We start from the raw sequence: 20,725 nt of genomic DNA, 5'->3' as shown, positions 1-20,725 counted from the left end.
GTTTCCACACTGCTGAGATGTTCTTCCTGGGTTGGGCAGAAAGGCGTGGATGCTGGCATCAGGCAGGCCTGGGTGTGCCTCTCTGTCTCTGTCTTGCTTAGCAGTGGGACTTAGAGTAACTCATTCCTCATTTATAAGATGGGACATTGGCACCTGTTTTGCAGAGGACACTGAAGAAGTGTGATAGGTAACGCACTTACCCCAGAGTGTGACACCTGGTCAGGGCTCAGTAAACAGTAGCCGTCATGGCTGTCCCTGGGCCGGCCCTCCTGCCGTCTCCTCTCCCGGGCCCACTTCTGCGTCCCAGACTCCACACTCTCTAAATGCCTTGGGATTCTTTTTCTTTGCAGCACTCTGCCAGCACCCCCAAGGCAGTCTCTGAAGCTGGGCCTGCACCCACGTGATCTTATCACATCCTTGGATTTAGATTCCACCAGCACATGGGAAGTCTCTATAAATCCCCAACTTGAAGATTTCCCTAGTCCTCCTGAGTCAAACTCTGGGTCCCAAAGCTGGCTAAACAGAGACCTGAAAATAGATGAAATGATGGTTCTTCTTTCATGGCAACAACAAAAGGAAGCACCGTGTCTACCACGTGGTGTGCTGCGTCTTCACACGTCAGCTCTGTGTGGTAGGCATGATTCGCACCTATATAGGTGAGAGCTAACGTTCAGATGCACATTTGATCACATAGCTCATCATTGGCTGAGCCAAGATTAGGACTTAACTGTGTCTAATGTCAAAGGCCTGCTTTTAGCCCCACTGCTTCTAGAAACAGCTGCTGGCATCACCACTCACCCTGTCCCCTTGAGCTGTGAAGACTTGCTCTCTGCACCCCTACCTTCGAGAGGTGACGGTCAAAGACAAGGATGAGTTCCCTGTATTGATGTGGCCACACCTCCTCCTGCCCTCTGTCATTTTCAATGGCCATTCAGTGTGTGCCTTGCCACATCCACCAGGCTGTCAACAGCTCTGACTTGTCCTTGCTTGGTCTCGGGCCACCCTCTCTAGTTCTGGCATCAGGCTGGGCACATGAATGGTGCCAGACAAACACTTGTGAATTGTAGGTGGGGCTGTGAGCCTCAGAAGTGCGTGGTGGCCTCCTCATTTCCCTGCTCCTCTGCATCCCCAAGAGGCCAGCTGGGATTAGGACAGTTTGTTTGCATGTGTGATGCCTCAGACCCCAGCTGGGAGTGGTGCCTGCAGTGGAAGAATGGCTCATGCTCAGGCTAGGCAAGCCCAAATCACCCTGTAGGGAGTGTCTGAAAGGGGCATCCTTTTGTCACATGGTCAGTAGCTGTGCCCTTTGCATAGATCCCCAGATGGGAATGTCAGCCTTGGGCCGCTTCCACTTTTCCAAGTCAGAGAGGGAGTGGTGGCATTCTGGCTCACTCCTCCAGGGCTCCCTTCAGCCCTTCTCTCCAAAGACCTGTGGTAGGGTGCCCCAGCTGACCACTCCATTTTGCCCCTGCCCCATCCATGTTGCCTCGGCTCCCACAGTTTAGAGCCTGATCTCATGCTGAACTCTGACTCTGGACGGCCCTGCACTCTCCTTTTGTGTCTACCCCACAGGTCTGCTGACCCCCTGATACCAAGTTCGTGATTGGAGTCCCTGCCCCTCCCTCATCCCTTCCTTCAAGTAACAGATGCTAATTGGGGACTTCTGTGTGCCACGCCAAGGACACAGCTGTGTCCAGTTTTCCTCTGCTGATAAGGAGCTGGAGTTCTACAGATGGCAGTGATTGTAGACATGCTTTGGGCATCCCGGATGAATGGGGCAGGCTAGAGGGGCGCAGCCTGGGGTGAAAGCCCCCACTGGCTGGGGCGACCACCAGCCTCCCAGAGGAGGTGTGGTCCAGCAGGCAGAACTCACCCCTGGAGAGAAGTCCCCAAGTGACAGCTGTCCAGGCGGCACTGGTGTTGGGGGCCTGCCTGGGGCACAGGGACTGATGGAAGGCAGAGCAGGGCCGTGGGGAGGCAGTAATGCCCACGTGAAGGTAGAGACAAGCATCATCAGAGGTCTTTCCTAGAACTCACAGGGAGCCCCAGTTCTGTGCTGCAAGCTCAGAAGGACAAAGCATGGACCCCGTGTTCTGCGAAGTAGGCCTTAGGGGGGACAGTCTGCCGGAAACTTGGTCTGGGAGAATGAGATAGGGACAAGGGTTAGACATTTAGCAGAATCCCTCGATCAAAATTGGGGCCGAAGATGTGCTGCCGGAGCCCTCAAGTGCTGCCCCCAAACTCCTGTATCCCCCCGCGGAGGACAGAGCTGGCTGGGTCCACGGCAGCAGTTGGCAGCTGGTAGCGGAGGGGAAGGCCCGGCAGTCATTCCGCCCATAAAGTTTTCAATTTAGTGAGATGATTTGAGATGATAAAGAGGCATCTGATAAAGTGCACATCTGTTCTTCGGGAAGGAAAAAAGAATGTAACATAAGGATTCTATCATCTCGCTCCCTGCGGCCTCATTCAGAGACTGACTTATACCTTGGACTGGAGCCAGAGTTCACTGTGAACTTGAAGTGCTGGGAAAAGAAAATTCACCTTTTGGTTGATTTTTATTATGACTACATCGGTCAGAATTTGGGGAAACTGGGCTAGGAGTCCCGCTGGAGCCACAGTGGGGCTCAGGGCCGGGCGGGGAAGGGGCGGTAACCACCCACGGGCACCCGTCCATCCAGGGAGCCCTTACCCCAGGCTCCTCATGGGCCCCCATTCTGGGAGCCCGGGTCAAAATTGGGAGATTAGCTTGAGAAACCAGGACAAACAACAGCTTAGGACCTGATATTCTAGACAAGTTTCCTTCAGTTTCAAAGTAGAGAATCCCACTCATAATAGCTCAAGTAAAATAGTTTGTTGAAGCATATATTCTCACGGCCATCTAAGACAGAAGCAGAAGAGCCAGCCTCGTGGGACTGGACTAGAAACCGGAGAGAAAGGAACAAGGCTGGCTTCTCTTCTCAGGGCCCACAGAGTGTCTCCTTTTGGCTTTTGCCTTTTGTTTTTGCACCTGGCCCGTCATGGCCACCACGCCCAAGCCTACATCACAGTCCCTCGACTCAAGAGTCCCCCACTGAATGCCTATGGCACCTACTGATGCAGGGGTGTCGTGGAAGCCTTTAGAGTGGAGGAGATGTCCAAGGGAAGGAGTATGACGTGACCTGGTTAGAGGGCTGACAGCAGAGCCACGAGGAGATAGGAGGAGGAATCACAGCAGTGATGGCAGCAGGTGACAGGTCTGTATCTTTGAGGCCAGAGAAGCATGAATGACGGAGCAGCCTCTGGTTTGCAGGGGTGGTGGGTGAGCGAACCCCCCCACCTGCCGTATGGAGGTGTGGAGGCACTTTCCTTTTGGGAGAACCTGGTCTTGGAGCCAAGCCTGGTAACCTCATACCTACTTTGCCATTTACATTATTTTCATGGGAAAATACGTTATGAGTTCCCGTCAGCCATCCTAACACACGGAATGCGGGGGCACAGCCTCCTGCAAGCTGGGCACCGGCACAGTCTCTGCCTCTCCGTTTCGGCCAGTGGAAATATCTGATTCTATCTGCGCTCTCCTTTAATTGTGTATGTTTTGTGTGTGTTTATTGCATGGTATTCTGTTTCCTGTCCTTAATTTAAATAGTAGTGGATCTCTAAAGCAGAGTGAAGTGAAATAAACCACACTTGAAGTCTTTTTATTTAGGTGGCCCTCCAGTCAATTGCTGTAGCGTTAGTGACCTAGGGATAAGAAATAGTTGCCACCCTGGGTTAAGAGAACCTGTGGTGGATCTTTCTTTGACAAAATAAAGGGTGATTTATTCAGCGGGTAATCGCCCCCTAAAATTTTTGAACTTAGCATTTGTAGTCTTCTTAAAGCTCTGAACCTTCGCTCTATATTTTTTTGGCCACTTTTAGATGTGTGCATTTTGTTACAGCTGGGAATCGACCCTTGTTTCAAATGCATCTACTACTCAGTAATAAACTAAGTTGTTTTTGGATGAAACTAGTGGTGCAGGCCTTCGGAGTTACCCACTGGTTGGCAGACCATGGCCATGGGACCTCAGTTCCCTTATCTCTAACATGGAGGTTTGGACTTCTAAAATTCCTGAGGGCCAAGAAAGACTCGGTTCTTTTGCCAAAGATAATCCACGAGTGGGTGGGGACTCCTTGAAGGGGTTGGGGGGGGTCTGCTGCATGCATGTCTGATTGGACAGCAGTGTGTCTTTGGCTCCTCCCCCAGTGAGCCTTGTGGAACTTTAGGACAGTCTGCTCAAATTGCATCCAACTTGAGACCTTCCAGAGACCTCCAGGGGGCTCCCATAGGTGTTGCAGAAGTGTGGCTGTGGCCTCCCTTTGTTCTATCTTAGAAAACAGCAACAAACACCAATGGGCTAGAGGGAGGAGGTTAAGAAAGGTCCGCCTGCCTCCCACAGCAGAGCCACGTGAGGGACACGGAGACACTGGGCATCAGTGACGAGTGAGCGGGACTGGGAAAGCCAGAGACGCAGCTTGAGGGGCGGCAGGCGGCCCTGCCGCTGTGAGTTTGGAATAAGCCCCCATCTGCCCCATCATGCTAACCTGTGCCCGATGTATATAGCACAGTCGCATGTCTTCTGGGGCTGTTTACACAACATCCTTAGGTCATTATTTTTGTAGTTTCCAAGGAGGTGCAGAGAGAGAAGGTGATGATGGTGGGAGAGTTGCCAGTGGAATCTCATCCTGTGTTCTGGTCATCTTATTTTCCTGTGGTGTCCTTCAGTGAACCAGTATGCCCAAAACAGTGAGAGAAAAGCCCCAGCTGGCCTTGACACTGGACTTCTGATCTTTATCCAGCCCCTGTTCTGCTCCTACTGCTTCTTGCTTTCTGCTTCCCAGGTTCTCTGCTACCCTCTGGCAACCCTGTGCCTTGGCGGGCGCTGCCCGAGGGGATTCCTGTCCTCCCTGACACTGGTACCCCCAGAGGCCTGACTCTTCCACTCACGCTGCAGCACAGGGGTCCTGAGGGGTCAGCCCATGAGCCAAATCTGATCTGCAGATGGGCTTTGTTTGTTTTGTAGTGCGTAAACATTTTTAATTTACTGACAACATTTAAAAATCAGGTTTCTCATAAATATCCAGAATTCTGACTTGAAAAGTTGGGAGACCTGGCCATGCTGGTCCAGCAGCCCCGTGTGGCAGCAATTAGCAGAGTTGCGTAATGACGGGTCGAAACCGGGAGGAACAGGTGCTCTGGGGTTTGCCACAGACCCCACCGCTCTCTGTCTATCTTTCCCGCCGACCTCTTTCACTCTGATGTGTCACTTGGCTGGCTCTCCAACCGCAGACATTTGAGTTTGCATATTGGGCCACTGGGTAAGAGACACCAACTTGGGCCCTCATTCAGGTCCCCATGACGCTGGCCAGGCCACCACTTCTCTCTTCTCCATTAAGGCAGGAGGACCCTAGAGCATCAGCTATTGCCTGGTGGTCTGGAAAGGGATCCTTCCTCTGCAACCGCTTGTCTCCTTCTCCATGAACTTTCAGTCACTGGCAGCTGCTTGCCATGTCAGGGCCCGGGCTCCGGATGGCACAGGCAGAAAAGTACAGGAAAGTCAAACAGGACACTCAGTGTCTTGCAGGGGCTGGTTAATGGCCCAGCACATGCGCTGGCATCGAAACAGGTTCTTTCTGCCCCAGTGAATCAGTGGGATAGAACTGTTAATGGGCATTAACCTCTCTGAAGCAAAGGGCCCATTACGCTTCACTGACATATGCCATCACCCCCAAAATATTAGTTACCTTCGCCTCTCTTTACCTGTATTATCTCTTAAAGGGGAAGCCATTGCTCTGCACTTCTCCTTGAACCAAGCCGAATTCTGTCCTGAAAGGTCAGAGGCAGGTTGTGAAGCCCCATGCTGTTCTTTCTGCTTCTCTCCTCTGGTTCTCCAGAGAGGGCTTGGGTTGGCCTTTGCCTGTCTTTCATTTCCTGAATTCCTTGCTACTGTTTCTGTGACCCAAGTTATGGGGTTTTCGCTTTGAGACATTTGTACATCTTTATTGGTTATTTAGTCATCTGTGTAAAGGCCGTGTGATCAAGTCCTTCTAGGATTTTCTGTGGAGACAAACATGTGCTCTACCTCATTATGACTCAGTTTCCTCATCTGTATGACGGAGACAACAATGATAATACCCTACCCCACACAGGCACAGTGAGAATTAGCTGAGATAATGTATGTAAGCATTAGCCAATCAAATGCTTGCATATGATGTACTTGTTAGCATCTACGATGAACACCACTCGGCAGAGACAGAGAGGTGTTGTCTCAGTGCTCAATGAGTTGTCTTGTAAGGACAGCAGGCTGGTTCACAAATTATCATACTGTGGGTCTGGCATGATCAGGGCTGGGAGCTCCTCCAGAGCAGGAACTGTGTCCGGTCTGCTTTTCTGTCTCTGGCACCTGGTACAGTGCTTGGCACAGAGGTGCCCCATAGAAGCTTGTTGAATGAAGGAATAAGTGAATGAATGAATGAGTGAGTAACGGAGTAAATGAATAAGTACAGGGCCATGAGGGAGATGTAAATGAAGCAAGAGGAGAGGGATGGCTTCATGCAAGAGTTAAGCTTAGAATTTGAGCCATTTTTGCACTAAACCCATAACTTCATTTGAGGAAACTCACATTTACAGTATTTACCCAGTTCATCCAAGAACATGAAATGTCTTTACTTATGACTATTTTTATACCTTGTACATAAAAATGTACAGTTTTCCTCTGTACAGTCACACACATTTCCTATTAACGTTATCCTAAGTCTCCCACGTTGACTGTTTTCAACGGGCCCTCCGAGATTGTCTCTTGGCAGATTTCAGCGTGCAGAATGGGCAGGTGGGTGCCTTTGTCACATCTCAGAGCTGAGTGAGGTGTTCTTTCCATCTCTTTTCCCACATCCAGCTGGGCACTGAGTTGCGTTCATCCCACCACCTGAAGGGCCCCAGTGAGCACCCTCTTCTCTGTCCCTACAGTCCTGCCGTTCTCCAGGGAGTCATCATGTCTTGCCCGGAGAAGGGCATGACCGTCCACTGTGGCCTCGCGTCCTGTGGCCTCCCTCGCAGTCCCGCTCCCACCAGCAGCCACCTCCTGTGTGCCTCAGGGAGGGAGGCGGAGCTTGCTTTCCAGAGGGTGTCAGGGAGGCAGGTAATAGACACATAGGCAAATCAAGGAGACCATGGCTGGTAATGAAATAAATGAGGCTGAGGAGATTCTCCTGGAATCTCCTCTTATGCATCCAGCTTGTTGGTCCAAATTTTGGTCTTCAGTATCTCAGGGAAGAATTTAGTTGGTGTCCATCATGCTACCCACTTCCCGTCTCACCATCAGCCATGAACACTGGGTGCCTGAATTTCTCCCACCACGCCCTTCAAGTGCCCCACTGCAGTCACATCGTGCAAGCACCCAGAAGCACCCCCTGCCAAAGCTTCTGGAAATCTGCATGAAGGAGAGGCCCCAAAGAATCCCCTGAGGGCCTCTGGGGACCAGCAGTTCTCCTATATAATGCTGCAGAACCAAAAAGGAGGGAACCCTACCGGAAGCGCTGGTGACAGTCATTGCTGTGAGGCAGCTGCTGCTGCTTTCTTATGTCCCCTCCTTCCTTTCTCCTTTCCTTTCTCCTGAACGGAACTGGGATGTGCTCTCAGACCCTGCCCAAGTTTTCGTCATGGGGTAGGACAGAAACAAGCCGCCGTCTGTCAGGTCAGTTTAGGCATGTCCTGAATTGGGGTGGGGGGCCTGGGGTCTGGGCAGAGCTCCACTCGGGGGGACAGGGAGGGCCAGTACAGCTGTGCTCCTGGCCAGAGCCAAGGCCACCGTACAGTTATTAAAATAAAAGACGCTGAGGCCTCCTAAGATGACCTGAAGAATAATCATTAGCAAGATTATGGCTACAGTGTGCCAGGCACTGTATTAAGTGTGCTTACAACCTGAGAAGTTAGATTCTGTCATGTCTGCTTTCAAGGACGAGGAAACTAGGGCTCGCAGGAATTAATTATCTTGCCAAAGACCACTTAGGTCAAAAAGCTGTGCTACTAAGGTGGGCAAGTTGTTCCCTTTCCATGTTCTATTCCTGCCTGATGCCTTCTCTTCTCCACTTGTTACAACCCTTCATGCCCTTCAAGGCCATCTCCAGGAAGCCCTCCTGGACTTCCAGGTCGGGAGTGGGATCTCCTTCATCTGATTGCTCTCGCTGTTCTTTGTGCCTCGTGGCTGCTGTGGGCGGGTCAGTGTCTGGTTCACAGCTGCCTAGCCTAATGTGGAATTAACTTGATTCAAGGCAGGTGTTGAGCCCTGCCAGAAGTGGGCACCTGAGTTGGCTCCAAGGGAATCTGGTAGTTCTGAGCTCAGCTGGAGTGAAGGGGCTCTCCTCTGTGCCTGTGGGGGCCACTTTCCATTCCTGAGGAAGTACCCACTCAGTGTTCGAGAGCATCGGGCCTGCTCCCTGGTTTAGGGCATGTTTAACCATCTGTACTTGCCCAGGGCAGCCCCCTGGTGGGGTGGGGTTTCCCTGGGAAGGTGGAGAGTGGTTTGTCTGGGCAACTTCCTTGGGGGCTTGGGCTCCCATTCATCACCTGCCTTCTCTTGTCCTCCTCTTCCTCAGAGGCCCTGCCTCATCCTCTGGGCACTTCACACATCAGAATACAGGCAAGTCCCTCTGAGCTTTCAGAATCATCCCTAAGATGTAGACCCAGAAAGATCTCCCTGTGAACCTTCATGCTCCTTTGTGGTCCAGCTGCCCAGAGGATAAAGAGCTGAGATTTTCCTGACCTTCTCTATTGGGACATTTGCTATCAATTATTTAGGCTGAAACCCCGTAGTCCTGTATTATAAAGGCCGTCAGTGGCATCAGGCGGGCCTGGGATTGCATTTGAGTGTTGCTTCTTACTAGCTGTGTGATGACTGTGGTGAGTTATTTCAAGTTTTCCAAGCCCCTGTTCTCTCACCTGTAACTAAAGGTTGTAATAGCCCCTACCTCACAGGACTGGGCTGAGAATCACTGAGAAAATGACCATGAGGCAGAAAACACAGCCCTCAGCACACACCAAGTCCCTGGTAAGCATTAATGGCTCCCTCAGCAAAGCTCTAGCCTTCAGTTTGGAATGGCACCCCATCAGTGGCACTTGCGTGTCTCGGCCAATGAGCTCCACCTCCTGGGGATCACAGGATGACTGCACATAACCTAGTCACTCGAGTCTTGAAGTATATCTTCAGTTAATCTCTTACAGTTATTTGGCATCTCACATTGTTCTGGGCGAGCACCACTTGGAACAAGGGTTAGAGAAATACCATGGCTGCGTACAGTGGGTGCCCTTCCCTCACCGACTGCTGCTGACTTCCCGTGGAGGCTCGGCCTACACTCGGTTTTGTTAAGTCTACTTTAAGGAGAGCTCGAACTTTTTGCTGGAATTGCATTGCTTCAGGTATAAAATGTCTTGTCTCCACGGCTCATCTTTCGTCCCGTTCCGCTCCCTCGGACTTCAGAACAGCTTCAGAGTCAATGGCGATAATAGTCAGAGGAGTAACAGCAGAGTCAGTGAGTGCTGAGGGTGGGCCAGACGTTGTTCTGTGCCCTGCAGGTGTTATATCTCCTAATGGTCGTAAGAACCCTGTGAGGCAAATGCCTTTATCTCCATTTTATGGATGAGACAGCTGAAAACACAGAGAGGGTAAGTAGTTTGTTTAAGATCACACAGCCAGTGTGGTTTCACCCTAAGCAGTCTGACCCCGGAGTTTGCACTCCAGGTCCATCTTGCAAATCACTTACTAGAACCATCTGGCAAGTTCTAGGCTGTTATGTTCATGGTCCCTGACTACCACACCTGGCATAGTTACTCCCTTGTACAGTCCTTTACCTCAGTGACTCTGGGCTTGGTCATGTGACTTGCTTTGGCCAATAGGACACTAGAAAGCAGAAGCTGAAAAGACATCAGGGCTCATCTTTTTGGGGATGCTGCCTCTTGGAACCCTGAGACCACGCTGCTGCTATGATGAAGCCCAAGAGCCACATGGAGCAGAACTGAGGATCCAGACACGTGGCCCCAGGGGAGCCGTCTCAGCCATGCCCCAGCCCTTCTGGGCCATCCTGGCTCAGGCCCCACCGGACACTGTGCAGCAGAAACGAGCAGGCCCCATTTGCCCCTTGCCCCAATTCCTGGCCCTCGGAAGCAGAAGCAAGCATACAATACTTGTTTTTAAGCCACTTTGTTTAAAGGGATAGTTAGTGTGCAGCAATGAATGATGAAAACAGCCAAGAAGCCACAGCCAGGCCGAGGACAAAAGATATGGGCCAGGTACGATTCCAGTAAATCTAATATGATTCCATCTTTTAAAAAAGCATATACAAAAAAAAAGGAAAAATATTGGGTGGAAATACCTACAATGTATACTGTGAAATCATCTCTGGGTGGTGATTGTTGGATGAATTTTATTTTCTTACATATTTTCTGTAATTTCCAAATTTTAGTCAATATATTACTTTTTAAATCAGGAAATAAAAAGATTTTCAAAAATAATAACTGGATTACAGCACACACTCTTGGAATACAAAAATGAAAATACCTGATGTCCAGCGCTCAGGAGAGCCAGGTGAACAACACGTGCTCCAAGAGCATACCTAAGCAGGTCTGGTGTAGTTCAACCCAGAAAAATGGCAATGCAGGAGTTCGGGGTGGGTGGAAGGTCCAGCACCATGCAACGTGTAGGTATATCCGACTGCAGGCTCTGGGAACAGAGAGCTTACATGTGCACGATTGAGGGGCCTGCCCTGAGCTTCGGCCTGGGCGGGAGCACCCAGGAGCGGGAGCACGGAGGAGTCTGAGGTGTCCTCAGCCCATGCAGGACGCAGGTGGGAGCCAGCTGGTGGACCGGAGGGCAGGACCTCCGAAGGGCCCACCCAGCATGTCTGAGAGAAGTGAGAAGAGGTTCTTACTGACCCTCTTGAGTTCCATCTTGCCAAAGTGTGGACTCCTTAATTTGTTCTTTCCACGGTCAGGACAGAAAATCAGAAAGAAAAAAAAAGATTGGACCACAGCTTTCCATCTGTGTAAACACAGCTATGTTTCTTTCCCATCGGAGAAACATAGCCCCAGCCATGTTTCCCCGGCAACCATGTGCGTGTGCATGTGCGTGTGCGCATGTGCACGTGTGCATACACACTACCAACTGCAGAGGACATGTGTTTAGGCAGAGTGTGTGCTGTAATCTAGTTATTATTTTTGAAAATCTTTTTATTTCCTGATTTAAAAAGTAATATATTGACTAAAATTTGGAAATTACAGAAAATATGTAAGAAAATAAAATTCATCCAACAATCACCACCCAGAGATGATTTCACAGTATACATTGTAGGTATTTCCACCCAATATTTTTCCTTTTTTTTGTATATGCTTTTTTAAAAGATGGAATCATATTAGATTTACTGGAATCGTACTGGGTACTGCTTTCTAACCAGTTTTTTTACTTATAATATGAACATGTTTCCCATTTAGCAAACTTTCTTCTAAAACAGTTTAAAAGGTCACAGTGTTCCATTATATCATAATTTATTTTACCACTTCCCTATGGGGTGTGGTTGTTACATCTTTATTACAAAAAATGTTGAGATAAACATCCATTGTCTTAATTGCTAATTGATTCTTTAGTACCAAAATCTAGAAGTCATATTCTTGGGTCAAAATCATATTACCTGTTTTAAAAGACTGACCTGGCTGGTGTAGCTCAGTGGATTGAATGTTGGCCTGCGAACCAAAGGATTCCTGGTTCAATTCCCAGTCCGGACACATGCCTGGGTTTCTGGCCAGGTTCCCCAGGAGGGGTCGCACAAGAGGCAACCACACATTGATGTTTCCCTGCCCTTCCCCACCCTCCCCCTCTCTAAAAAGAAATAAATCTAAAAAAAAAGACTTTGATACATTTTGCTAATTTACTCATAAAATGTCATCAATTTATATAGCTTCTCCACCAGCAGCGTATAAGAATTCCCGTTCCCACCAATATTAAATTACAGCATTAACAAAAACTGGCAATAATCTTTTAACTCATTTTCCTTTTTTTCTGTATCATTTGAAATTTGGCATAGATATAAAAATCACTTGGCATCGAATTACTTAGGATTACACATTGATTACCATCACGGTGGCCTGGTTCATTCCTGAGTAATCTGTTTAAGGGGCTTTGTCGCTTCTTTCCTCATGAATAGTGAAAACCTCGGCTGAGCCGGCGTGTTTCGCAGGTAGTTTGCTGAGGGAGGTGTGCAGACGTTTCGTTCACTGGCCTTGCCAGAGCGCTTGTGCAGACCAAACCTGTGCTGGGGTGGGGCCGAGGAGCAGGGTTAGGAGCCTGGATTCTGGGGTCAGGAGGCCCCGCCTTGGAATGCAAGTTGAGTCACCAAGCTGGATGGCCTTGGACAACTTTTTCCTGAGCCTCAGTTGTATCTTCTGTAAAAGAGGAATAATAGTACATATTCATGGGATTGCTGTGCATTTGCACGTGACAAAGGGCATGGCAGAGGAAGTCTGTTTAAGACAGTGTGAGGATCAGACCCTGTGGGAGCCTCAGTGGCCCCCTGTACCCTGGCTCTGGCCACATCAGACCCTTATTCTCTTCTCCAGGACTTTTCCACTTGCTTTGTGCCCCCACCTTTTTTTTTTTTTTTTTTTTGCTAGACTACTCTCCCCGAATGGATGTCCCCTTTCATCATTTAAGTCTGTTCACATGTCGTTCACTCAGATCTTCCCTGGACTCACATCTGCCGTTGCTCTTTCAAAAGCTCTCTTTTAATTTCTCCAAAGTGCTCAGCCCGTCCTTGCCCATGGAATGCTCTGTTGTTTATTGTCGATTTTCATCCCCTGCGCTGGGGCCCTGAAGGCACCTCAAAGGGAAGCCCTGGCTGTCCCTGCCTTCGGGAACCCAGCACAGGGCTGCCCAAAGCAGGCACTCAGCCAGTAATTACTGAATGAATGGACTGGCAATAACGTAAACTTCAGGATCTTTCCTGGAGATTACTTCTTTTGCACAGAGTGAAGCAAAGCATGTTCATGCTGGGTTTACCTCTCAGGACTGTAATTACTGTATGAAGAAGTCAGTGTTAACCTAGAAATAAAAAAGTCGAAATGGGAAGCAACACGTGTTCATTTGAGATCAAAGAATTGCAAGTTGGGAAGAACAGATTCAGGCAGAAACCCAACAGTGATTCCCCAATGTGGGAAAGGGGCTTAGGGTTTCCGAGGAAAAGGAAGGAGGGGAGGTAGCTTGTATGAAAGAAGAGTTTCTTGGTGTTGGATGGGGTGAGGTTAGATTTGTACTTCATGGACTGGTTTGAAGTTCAGTCATCAGGTGAAAGGCTAGATTTGTACTTTGTTAATTGGTCAGAATGTCTGTCATTGGCGCAGTCCGGTTTCATTGTCCTTACAAACAGGATATTCTCACTCTTACTGACTTCTTGGAATGCTGGAGGTTTTATGCAGTTTGGAAGATAAAGAAAAGCAAGGTGTGCAGGACAGTTCTCCTGAAACGGCTACTCTGGCCCTGTTTTAATATGGCTCCACTCACGTCACCTTTCACATTAGTAGCCGTGAGAGCGAAGGTTGTCCTGCCAAGGTTAAGTTAGCACGCGATGTGCATCAAAGGCTTTGACACCAGGCTGAGCTGGAAAGAACCTCAACCTCTCCACCCAGTGGCTGTGTGTCCCTGAGCCTCAGTCACCCTGCCTGTGCAATGGGAATGTACCCGCCTGAGAGGGGCGGCTTGAGGATTAGATAGCATATGTGTGGTACCTGCAGATAATCAGTAGTTAAAATGGTAGTTATTCTTGTGCACACAAAACCAAAACCTGAGTAATGTTTGGCCCTAAGAATGAGGGATGGCGGGAATAATTAATATAAAGGTCTGTTTATTTATTAACTACCAAATTAAGAATATGAGTTCGTAGTTACTCTTGTTCAAATGGACAATATTGATCTATGGAACAAGGCTCTTCCCTCTTGGGCTTTGGAAATCTTTGGATGCACATAGTTGCTATTTCATTAATTGTGGTGGAGGGGCGTTGTGTGTACATCAGTGTCTCATATGATGCATATAATTAAGCTGCTTTTGTGTTGGGAGCGGAAGAAAATTGGGCTTTCCCAAAGAAAAGCAGCTTGCTCCCAAAGTTGCTAACAGATTGCTTCTTAATTGAACTTGGGAGGTGAATTATATGGTGAATTAGAAAAAAAGAACAACTCTGAATTTAGTGAATTGTTCCATAAAGGAAACTGTGGGATTGAATTGCAAATGCTGGATGGAAACATTTCAGCCTGGCCCCCATGCATCACGGGCCGCTGACCTCCGCTGTGCTTCAGTGAGAGGGTGAGCCGCCGGGAGCTCTCTTTTCACGGCCTGCAGGGCATTCTTTCCCAGAGCCCAGCTGTAAGCCTGGGTTTCTTATGCAAAGGAGACGTTTGAATAAACCCCTGTGACTAATGAAATCTATAAGATTTTTGCATATCCTCTCACTGAAGAGGTAATTAACCAAAGATCAAATATGAGGATATATACACACACACACACATATGTAAAAATATTTTTGTCTTGAAATCACACCCAAGGCAAAACATCCTCCCACACCCTGAGTCCCTGCCCCACTGCCCGGAATCTTTGTCTGCCTCCGGCTGTATTTTTCTCTTTCTTGTCCTGTGTGCCTGTTACTGTAGTCGTAGCCACAGTCACACCTGACTTACTCACTTGCTAGTTTTTACGGAAACAGAGCAGCTTTCCACCAATTTGGATGTGAGATATGACTTTTCTTAGTGTTCCGTGTCTGTCTCCAGCCCCACGCCTTCCACTTCTGGAAGGGGAGAAGCTGGCTGGAAGAAAACATCAACAGGGGGATGGGGCTCCCTCCTACAGGGCTCTCCCAACATTGAATCCCAAACCTGGCTGCCATTCAGGATCACCTGGGGAGCTTCAAAAAAATCCCAAGGCCCAGGCCCTGCCCCAGACCAGTTAAAACAAGAGCCTCTGGGGGCGGGACCCAGGCATCGGTATTTTTCTAAAAAGCTTCCCAGGGAATCCAAGTGCAGCCAAGGTTGAGAACTCTCACTGTTAGGAGAATATCTGCTTTCCTCCCTCCAAAGCTGATACAGAAGAATTTTTCCATCAGTTAGGCTGAGTTAGAAATGATTAAATTCTCTTTCCAAGCACTGTGTACCAGACTCAGCCAGCCAGCCAGCCAGCCAGCCAGCTGTCCTTCAATCTGTCTGTCCGTCCGTCCATTCACATGTCACATATTTTTTTGAGCGCCTGCTCTGGCTGGGCAGGCACAGTGTTGGCTGTTCATTCTGGGACAAGACCAAGTCCCTTTCTTCAAAATGCTGAAAACGAGAATCCAGGCTAGGGGGTCAGCTGAGGAAACAGGAAACCTCACTACCTTGTGTAAGAGACGTACGTCCAGGGGCTATGGGAGCTCCTCGGACCCACAACGCGGCAGCTGCCCAGAGGATACGGTCTCCAGGCTGATGCTTGAAAGACCGACCCACCGATTTTGGCCAGGTGAAGAGGTGGGCGTGGCCGTGGCAGGTGCATCAATAAGAGGGAAGTGGAAATCCAAGGTGCTGAGCACAGAATGGGAGTGGGGACAGTGGCAGGAAGCCCCGGAGCACCAGGTGGAGGTGGCCAGAGGCGCCATATCACAGGGGGCCTCATCAGTTCTGTTAGGAGTTGGAACTCATCCCAAGGGTTTTCCTCAGGGGAGTGGCCAAACCACATTAACTCCAGGTAGATCCCAGGCTCAGCTGTCCTAGAAGCATGAGAGTTGAGCTTCTGAGAAAGCCTTTCTAAGAAAAGGCAGAGCCTTTGGTCTCTTGCTGGTAAGGATGACAGAGGAGGCATCTGTGCTATTAAGTGCCCATGGCACCAACCTCATCCCTGGAAAATGCCACGCGTCCCTGGGGCATAACTGCCCTCTCCCGAGCGTGCCTTGTCCTCCTGGCTCTTCCCAGGTCTGAGGCCGAGGGGAAGGAGCACAGGTCTGGGGGTCAGGCAGGAGCCACCGCCTGTCGTCACCACTCTTAACAATCTCTGTGCCCTCAAGACAGGTAAGTCGCTTCACCTCTTGGAGCCTTGTTTCTTCCTACGTAAAATAGGGATATTTATGGCCCTTTATCATCGGGCTTTTGTGAGATAGAATTACAAAAGTCAAGGCCAGGAAAACATTTAGCAGCATCCTTAGTGCGTGGTCAGCACCGTAATTGGCACGTGGTGAACACTTATTAACAACCACCTTAGACATTTAGCTGCCTATTTGTTTATCGTGTTCCCTTCTGCCCTCCATCAGAATATAATTTCCATGAGGTCAGGGTAGAGTTTGTTCAGTGTCACATCCTGCGCAACAGAAACAGCATCTGGCATGTAGCAGGTGCCGGATAAATATTTGTTGAATGAGTGAGTTCCTAAACAAACCCATGACCTCATTTGGTCTTTGCAACAGCCCATTTGACAGATGAAAAATACTAACGCCCAAGGTCTTAGCCACAGTTACATGGCGGAGAAAAGACTGAGCTCGTCCCAGAGCCTCGGCCTCGGGCTCTCCTTCCCTCCACACATGGCACATTCCTCGGCTGGCCGGCAATTTTCATACCATCAGGATTTCCCCTGACCTTTAGCCCAAGAGGAAATGATATTGCAACTGGAAGAATACCCAGAGGGCTGGGAGCTGGCAGCGGACGCCCCGGCAGCTGCAGGGAGTGTGTGAGTGGATTCCAACTTGGCCAGAAAGGCATCGGAATGAGCAGGATGAAGGCGTACAAAAATGTCAGCATGCGCCTGGTCCCCCGCCAGTGTCAGAGTCACAGGAGGGGAAGAGGTAGTCTGCCTGTCAGGAGCTGGGATGTGGGACCTCGGGGCTGTCTCTGGGGGTTGTCTGGGGTCAGACCACGGGGTTCCGTGTTTGGGCCCCTTCCTGGCTGTGGGGCAATGAAAATACTCTCAGGCTCTGACTGGGAGACTGTCCCAAACCCTCAGCTTCCCTGATGGGCTGGGCAACCTTGGGATAATCATTTTGTGTCTCAGTTTTCTCTTCTGTAAAATGGGATGACACTCTGTCTGCTGCCAAGTATTTCTCCTCAGGGTCAAAGAGGATGTGGGGAACCTGCTTTGTAAGCTGCAAATTTCTGAACAAAGGCAAGAAATAATTTTGCATTAGCAATTGGATTGTTCTGTTGTTGCTTTGGTGTGGATTCTTATGTATAATAGTCTCTCAGGGACACCGGTTTTGATCTCAGATCCGCTTCCTGGTGTCACTACACCCAGATGTTCAAACCTCAAATGCAGGAGTCCGTGGTGGCCCTCCTCAGTCCCATCAGCCTCTCTTGTTGCTCTGCCTCCAGCTCCACCTCTAGGGCGGCAGGCCTCCCACAGCCCATTGCACTGTCCAGGCCGCCTCACCGCTCCCTCTGCTCTGGACCTTCCCCAGGCTCCTCACTGATCGCCCAGCTTTCTCTTCTGCCTGCCAGAGAGATCTTAGTAACACAGATTAAAACACCCCTCTGTCCCTCTCCTGCTTTAGACCCTGTCCGCCTCGGCCACCATGGTTGGTGCCTCCATGGGGCAAGCCTCTTCCTGGTCCGGGTTCCTCCCCACCCTGCCTTCCGCTGGGCAGCACTGACCCACGTGTCGCCTCCCTGGAAGGGCCTTTTCTGATCACTTTCTAAGCAGCTGCTCCGACCACACTCTGCCACATACTGAGTTGGCTCTTCAGAGCATTTGCCGAACCTGCGATGATCTTCTTCCTTTATTTTCTTACTTACTGTTTATTGTCCACATATTTAGGGTGTACACACTTGTTTGCCGTGTTCATTGCTGGGTCCCTAGTGCTGGAACTGCACTTGACTCACAGTGGGTCTAATAATAATAATTTGTAGTTGACCATGTTCCTCGTGGGGATGGATAGGAACCGGCTTATAGACCATGGCCCCTAGCAAGCAAATGCAAGCATCACTGTCCTTGAGTGAGGCGGTGTCTACAGAGTCTGATTCACAAAGTAAACAGCAGTTTCTAAAAGGAGACTCACCCCAGAGGGGACAGCAGACGCCTCCTTAAGCCACGGCAGCAGGAGCTGACCGCAGGATGTGTTCAGAAGCGGCATGGCGGACATCTCTGCGTGCTCCACAGTAGGGCCGTGCGTCCTGTCTGCCTCTGGGCTTTCTTACGGAGGGACGGGGTCAGGAAGCCGACTTTTAGGGATTTATCTACTTGTATATTTGACTTCAAGTGCCCTTAAGCTGATTAAGGAGAATAATATTTTTATAATTTCTGAATTGCATATGTGGTTATAAAACAAAAAAGCAGGTTCTTTTCTGCCCTAGTGTCTGGAACAGGTCCTGGCAGGTGCTCAGTAAACCTTTGCTGAGCACAACTGTACTGCCCGACCGTGCTGGCGATTCTGCTCCTCCCCCAGGGGACCAGGTTGTCTCCCTCAGCTCCTGGTGCTGGTGCAGAGAAGGCCGGAGTGTCCTCACGTTTCTCTTCCTTCCTGCAGGTGGCCTTGAAGAACAGTCATTCGAGAGCTGGTCGAATGCTACAGCCACGAATGCCAGCAGCCAGGAAGCTGGAAAGGGTAACGTGAGACCTTACCAGGCCTTTGGGTGCTTTTTTTTGTTTGTTTTTCAAAAATTGTGGTAAATTTCACATAACACACAATTGACCATTTTAATGTGTACAGTTGAGTGGCATTACGTGCATTCACAATGTTGTGCAGCCGTCACCATTGTCTAGATCCGGATTGTTTCGACACCCACCCAGGGGACTCCATACCCACTAAGGAGTGAGTCACTCCTCATCTCCCCACCCCCGCCACCCTGGCTTTGGGAACCTCTTCTACCTGCTATGTTAGTGGGCTAAGAAGGACTGAAGTCTGGGCATGAGGGAGGGTGCCCTTTTGTTGAGTGGGGTGGGCTGGCTGCCAGAGAAGGAGACGGAAGGGTGGCATTTGGTTGCTCAGAGACTGTATGGTCTTCTGTGAAACTCTGCAATCTGTACTTGACCTTTATCTCTAGAGCTTGGCTTGTGAGTTGAAGCCCCTGAGGGATGAGAGGAGGGATGAAGAAGCTTGGGGAACTAGGGGTCTGACAGAACAAGTGGCCATGGGAGGCAAGGAAGGGAAATAAAGCTGGGCCGCCAGCTAGGGAGGGAGGTGTAGCCTGGAGAAGCCTTGGGCTGTTGCAGGAGGGGGCAGGTGAGGTGTCGCTCTCGGTGAGCAAGGCCGCGTATCAGCAGAATCAGCAGGTGCCCACCTGGAAGTACCGCCACCTCCGGCTGGGCGACAATGCTTCTAGCCTGGAGATTATGGGAAGGTGTCTCACTTTTGGAAAAGCTTTCCTGGCTCGGAAGCTGTGCTGGAGGAGAGAGGCTTCAGTCCGCCTACGTTCTGTGGGAATCGGGGCTCGCAGCCGGCCCTGGCGTTTCTTCCACATACAATCAACACAGAGCAAAACGGGTAACTTTGAAATGCCACAATCCTGTGTGTCGGGGATGACTCTGTAGGGGTGAAACATAAATCATTATTCACTTTATTCTGTGTTTTTGCTTTAATGTTATTCTATATTTCATACATACTCACATGCAAATGTGGTAATATAATTACATAGTTTACTGTCTTTCTTTCTTCTCCCTTTAATTTAGCTACCTCCTTCACTTTCTTTCTGCTATTACCCCCCATCCTTTCCCAGGTAATGCATATGAATGACCTTGTATGCACGCTTTTGTGTTTGTCCCCATACACATACATTCACATGTACATTTATGTAGAGATATACACATACACACATATAAACATATATATAGCTATAAGTCTTGTCATTTTTTTAAAAAATAGGATCCTATTTGAAACATGTTTTTTACATATTATGTGTTTCTCACTCATCAATGCCTTAGGTAAATCCCTCTAAGGCACTTGTTACACCTTCAGTTTATTCTTTCGAATAGTTGCAAAGTACTCCTGGTATGAATGGACTGTAATTTATTCAACCATTTCTTTCTCAGTTAGTATTCACTTCACTTCAATGTTTTGCCATCATGAACAATGTTGCTAGAATGCATTTCAAAAGGTGTAATCATTCATGTTTCCATAGCAACTTAAAGCCGTGCCCCTCTCCCCATATCCTGTCTAACACTAGGTACTATCAGTATTTGCAATGATGTAAAAGGTAGCTAATTATTACTTAATTTGTATTTCTGTGACTGCCGGTGCCTTTGAGCCTCTTTTCCTACCTTGGCCGGTGATTTGGGTGTGCATTTCTATAACTCACCTTTTCCTGATTTTTGCCCATTTTTTGGGCTGGGTTTCTGACCCCACTGTTATCAGTTTGACCTCTTTGAGAGAGAGGCAGATCCTTTCGTTCCCACGCCCCTCCCCCACCATTTGGCAAACATGCATTTGTTTCTTGGTCACACAGTTTGTTTCTGGGCCCGTGTGCAAGGCCCCCTTTAAAACCTGCGTTTACCCACCTTGCTTACTCAAAGGCACTTTGACTCACACCTTTTCAGCCTCCCCAGGCAGCTCACAGACTCAGTGGCACTTCCTTTTGGCCACAGAGGACTGACCAGCATGTCACAGTGAAAATGGGGCAAAGGTATGGGAATGGAACCAGAGGGGCTTGTCCTCACACTGCAGCGAGGTGGGTGCCAGACCTGTTTTTCCTTCCCGATTTAAGTGATCTGCCGTTGCACAAAAACTGCCCCCA

General features: G+C 49.3%; 1 protein-coding gene across 1 annotated transcript in view; it reads left to right on the top strand.

The window, feature by feature from the left end:
- Positions 1-20,725, top strand: part of TLL2 (tolloid like 2) — a 119,816-nt gene that overhangs the window by 36,593 nt on the left and 62,498 nt on the right. Inside the window, exon 3 of the mRNA XM_045854400.1 lies at positions 18,523-18,600. Coding sequence (XP_045710356.1) covers positions 18,523-18,600 — 78 coding nt within the window. The remainder of the gene's footprint in view (positions 1-18,522; positions 18,601-20,725) is intronic.

This window comes from Phyllostomus hastatus, unplaced genomic scaffold (assembly GCF_019186645.2).
Source record: "Phyllostomus hastatus isolate PE091 unplaced genomic scaffold, TTU_PhHast_1.1 phas_scaffold_1066, whole genome shotgun sequence".
Classification (NCBI taxonomy): domain Eukaryota; kingdom Metazoa; phylum Chordata; class Mammalia; order Chiroptera; family Phyllostomidae; genus Phyllostomus; species Phyllostomus hastatus.
This window is presented reverse-complemented; position numbering and strand designations above follow the sequence as displayed.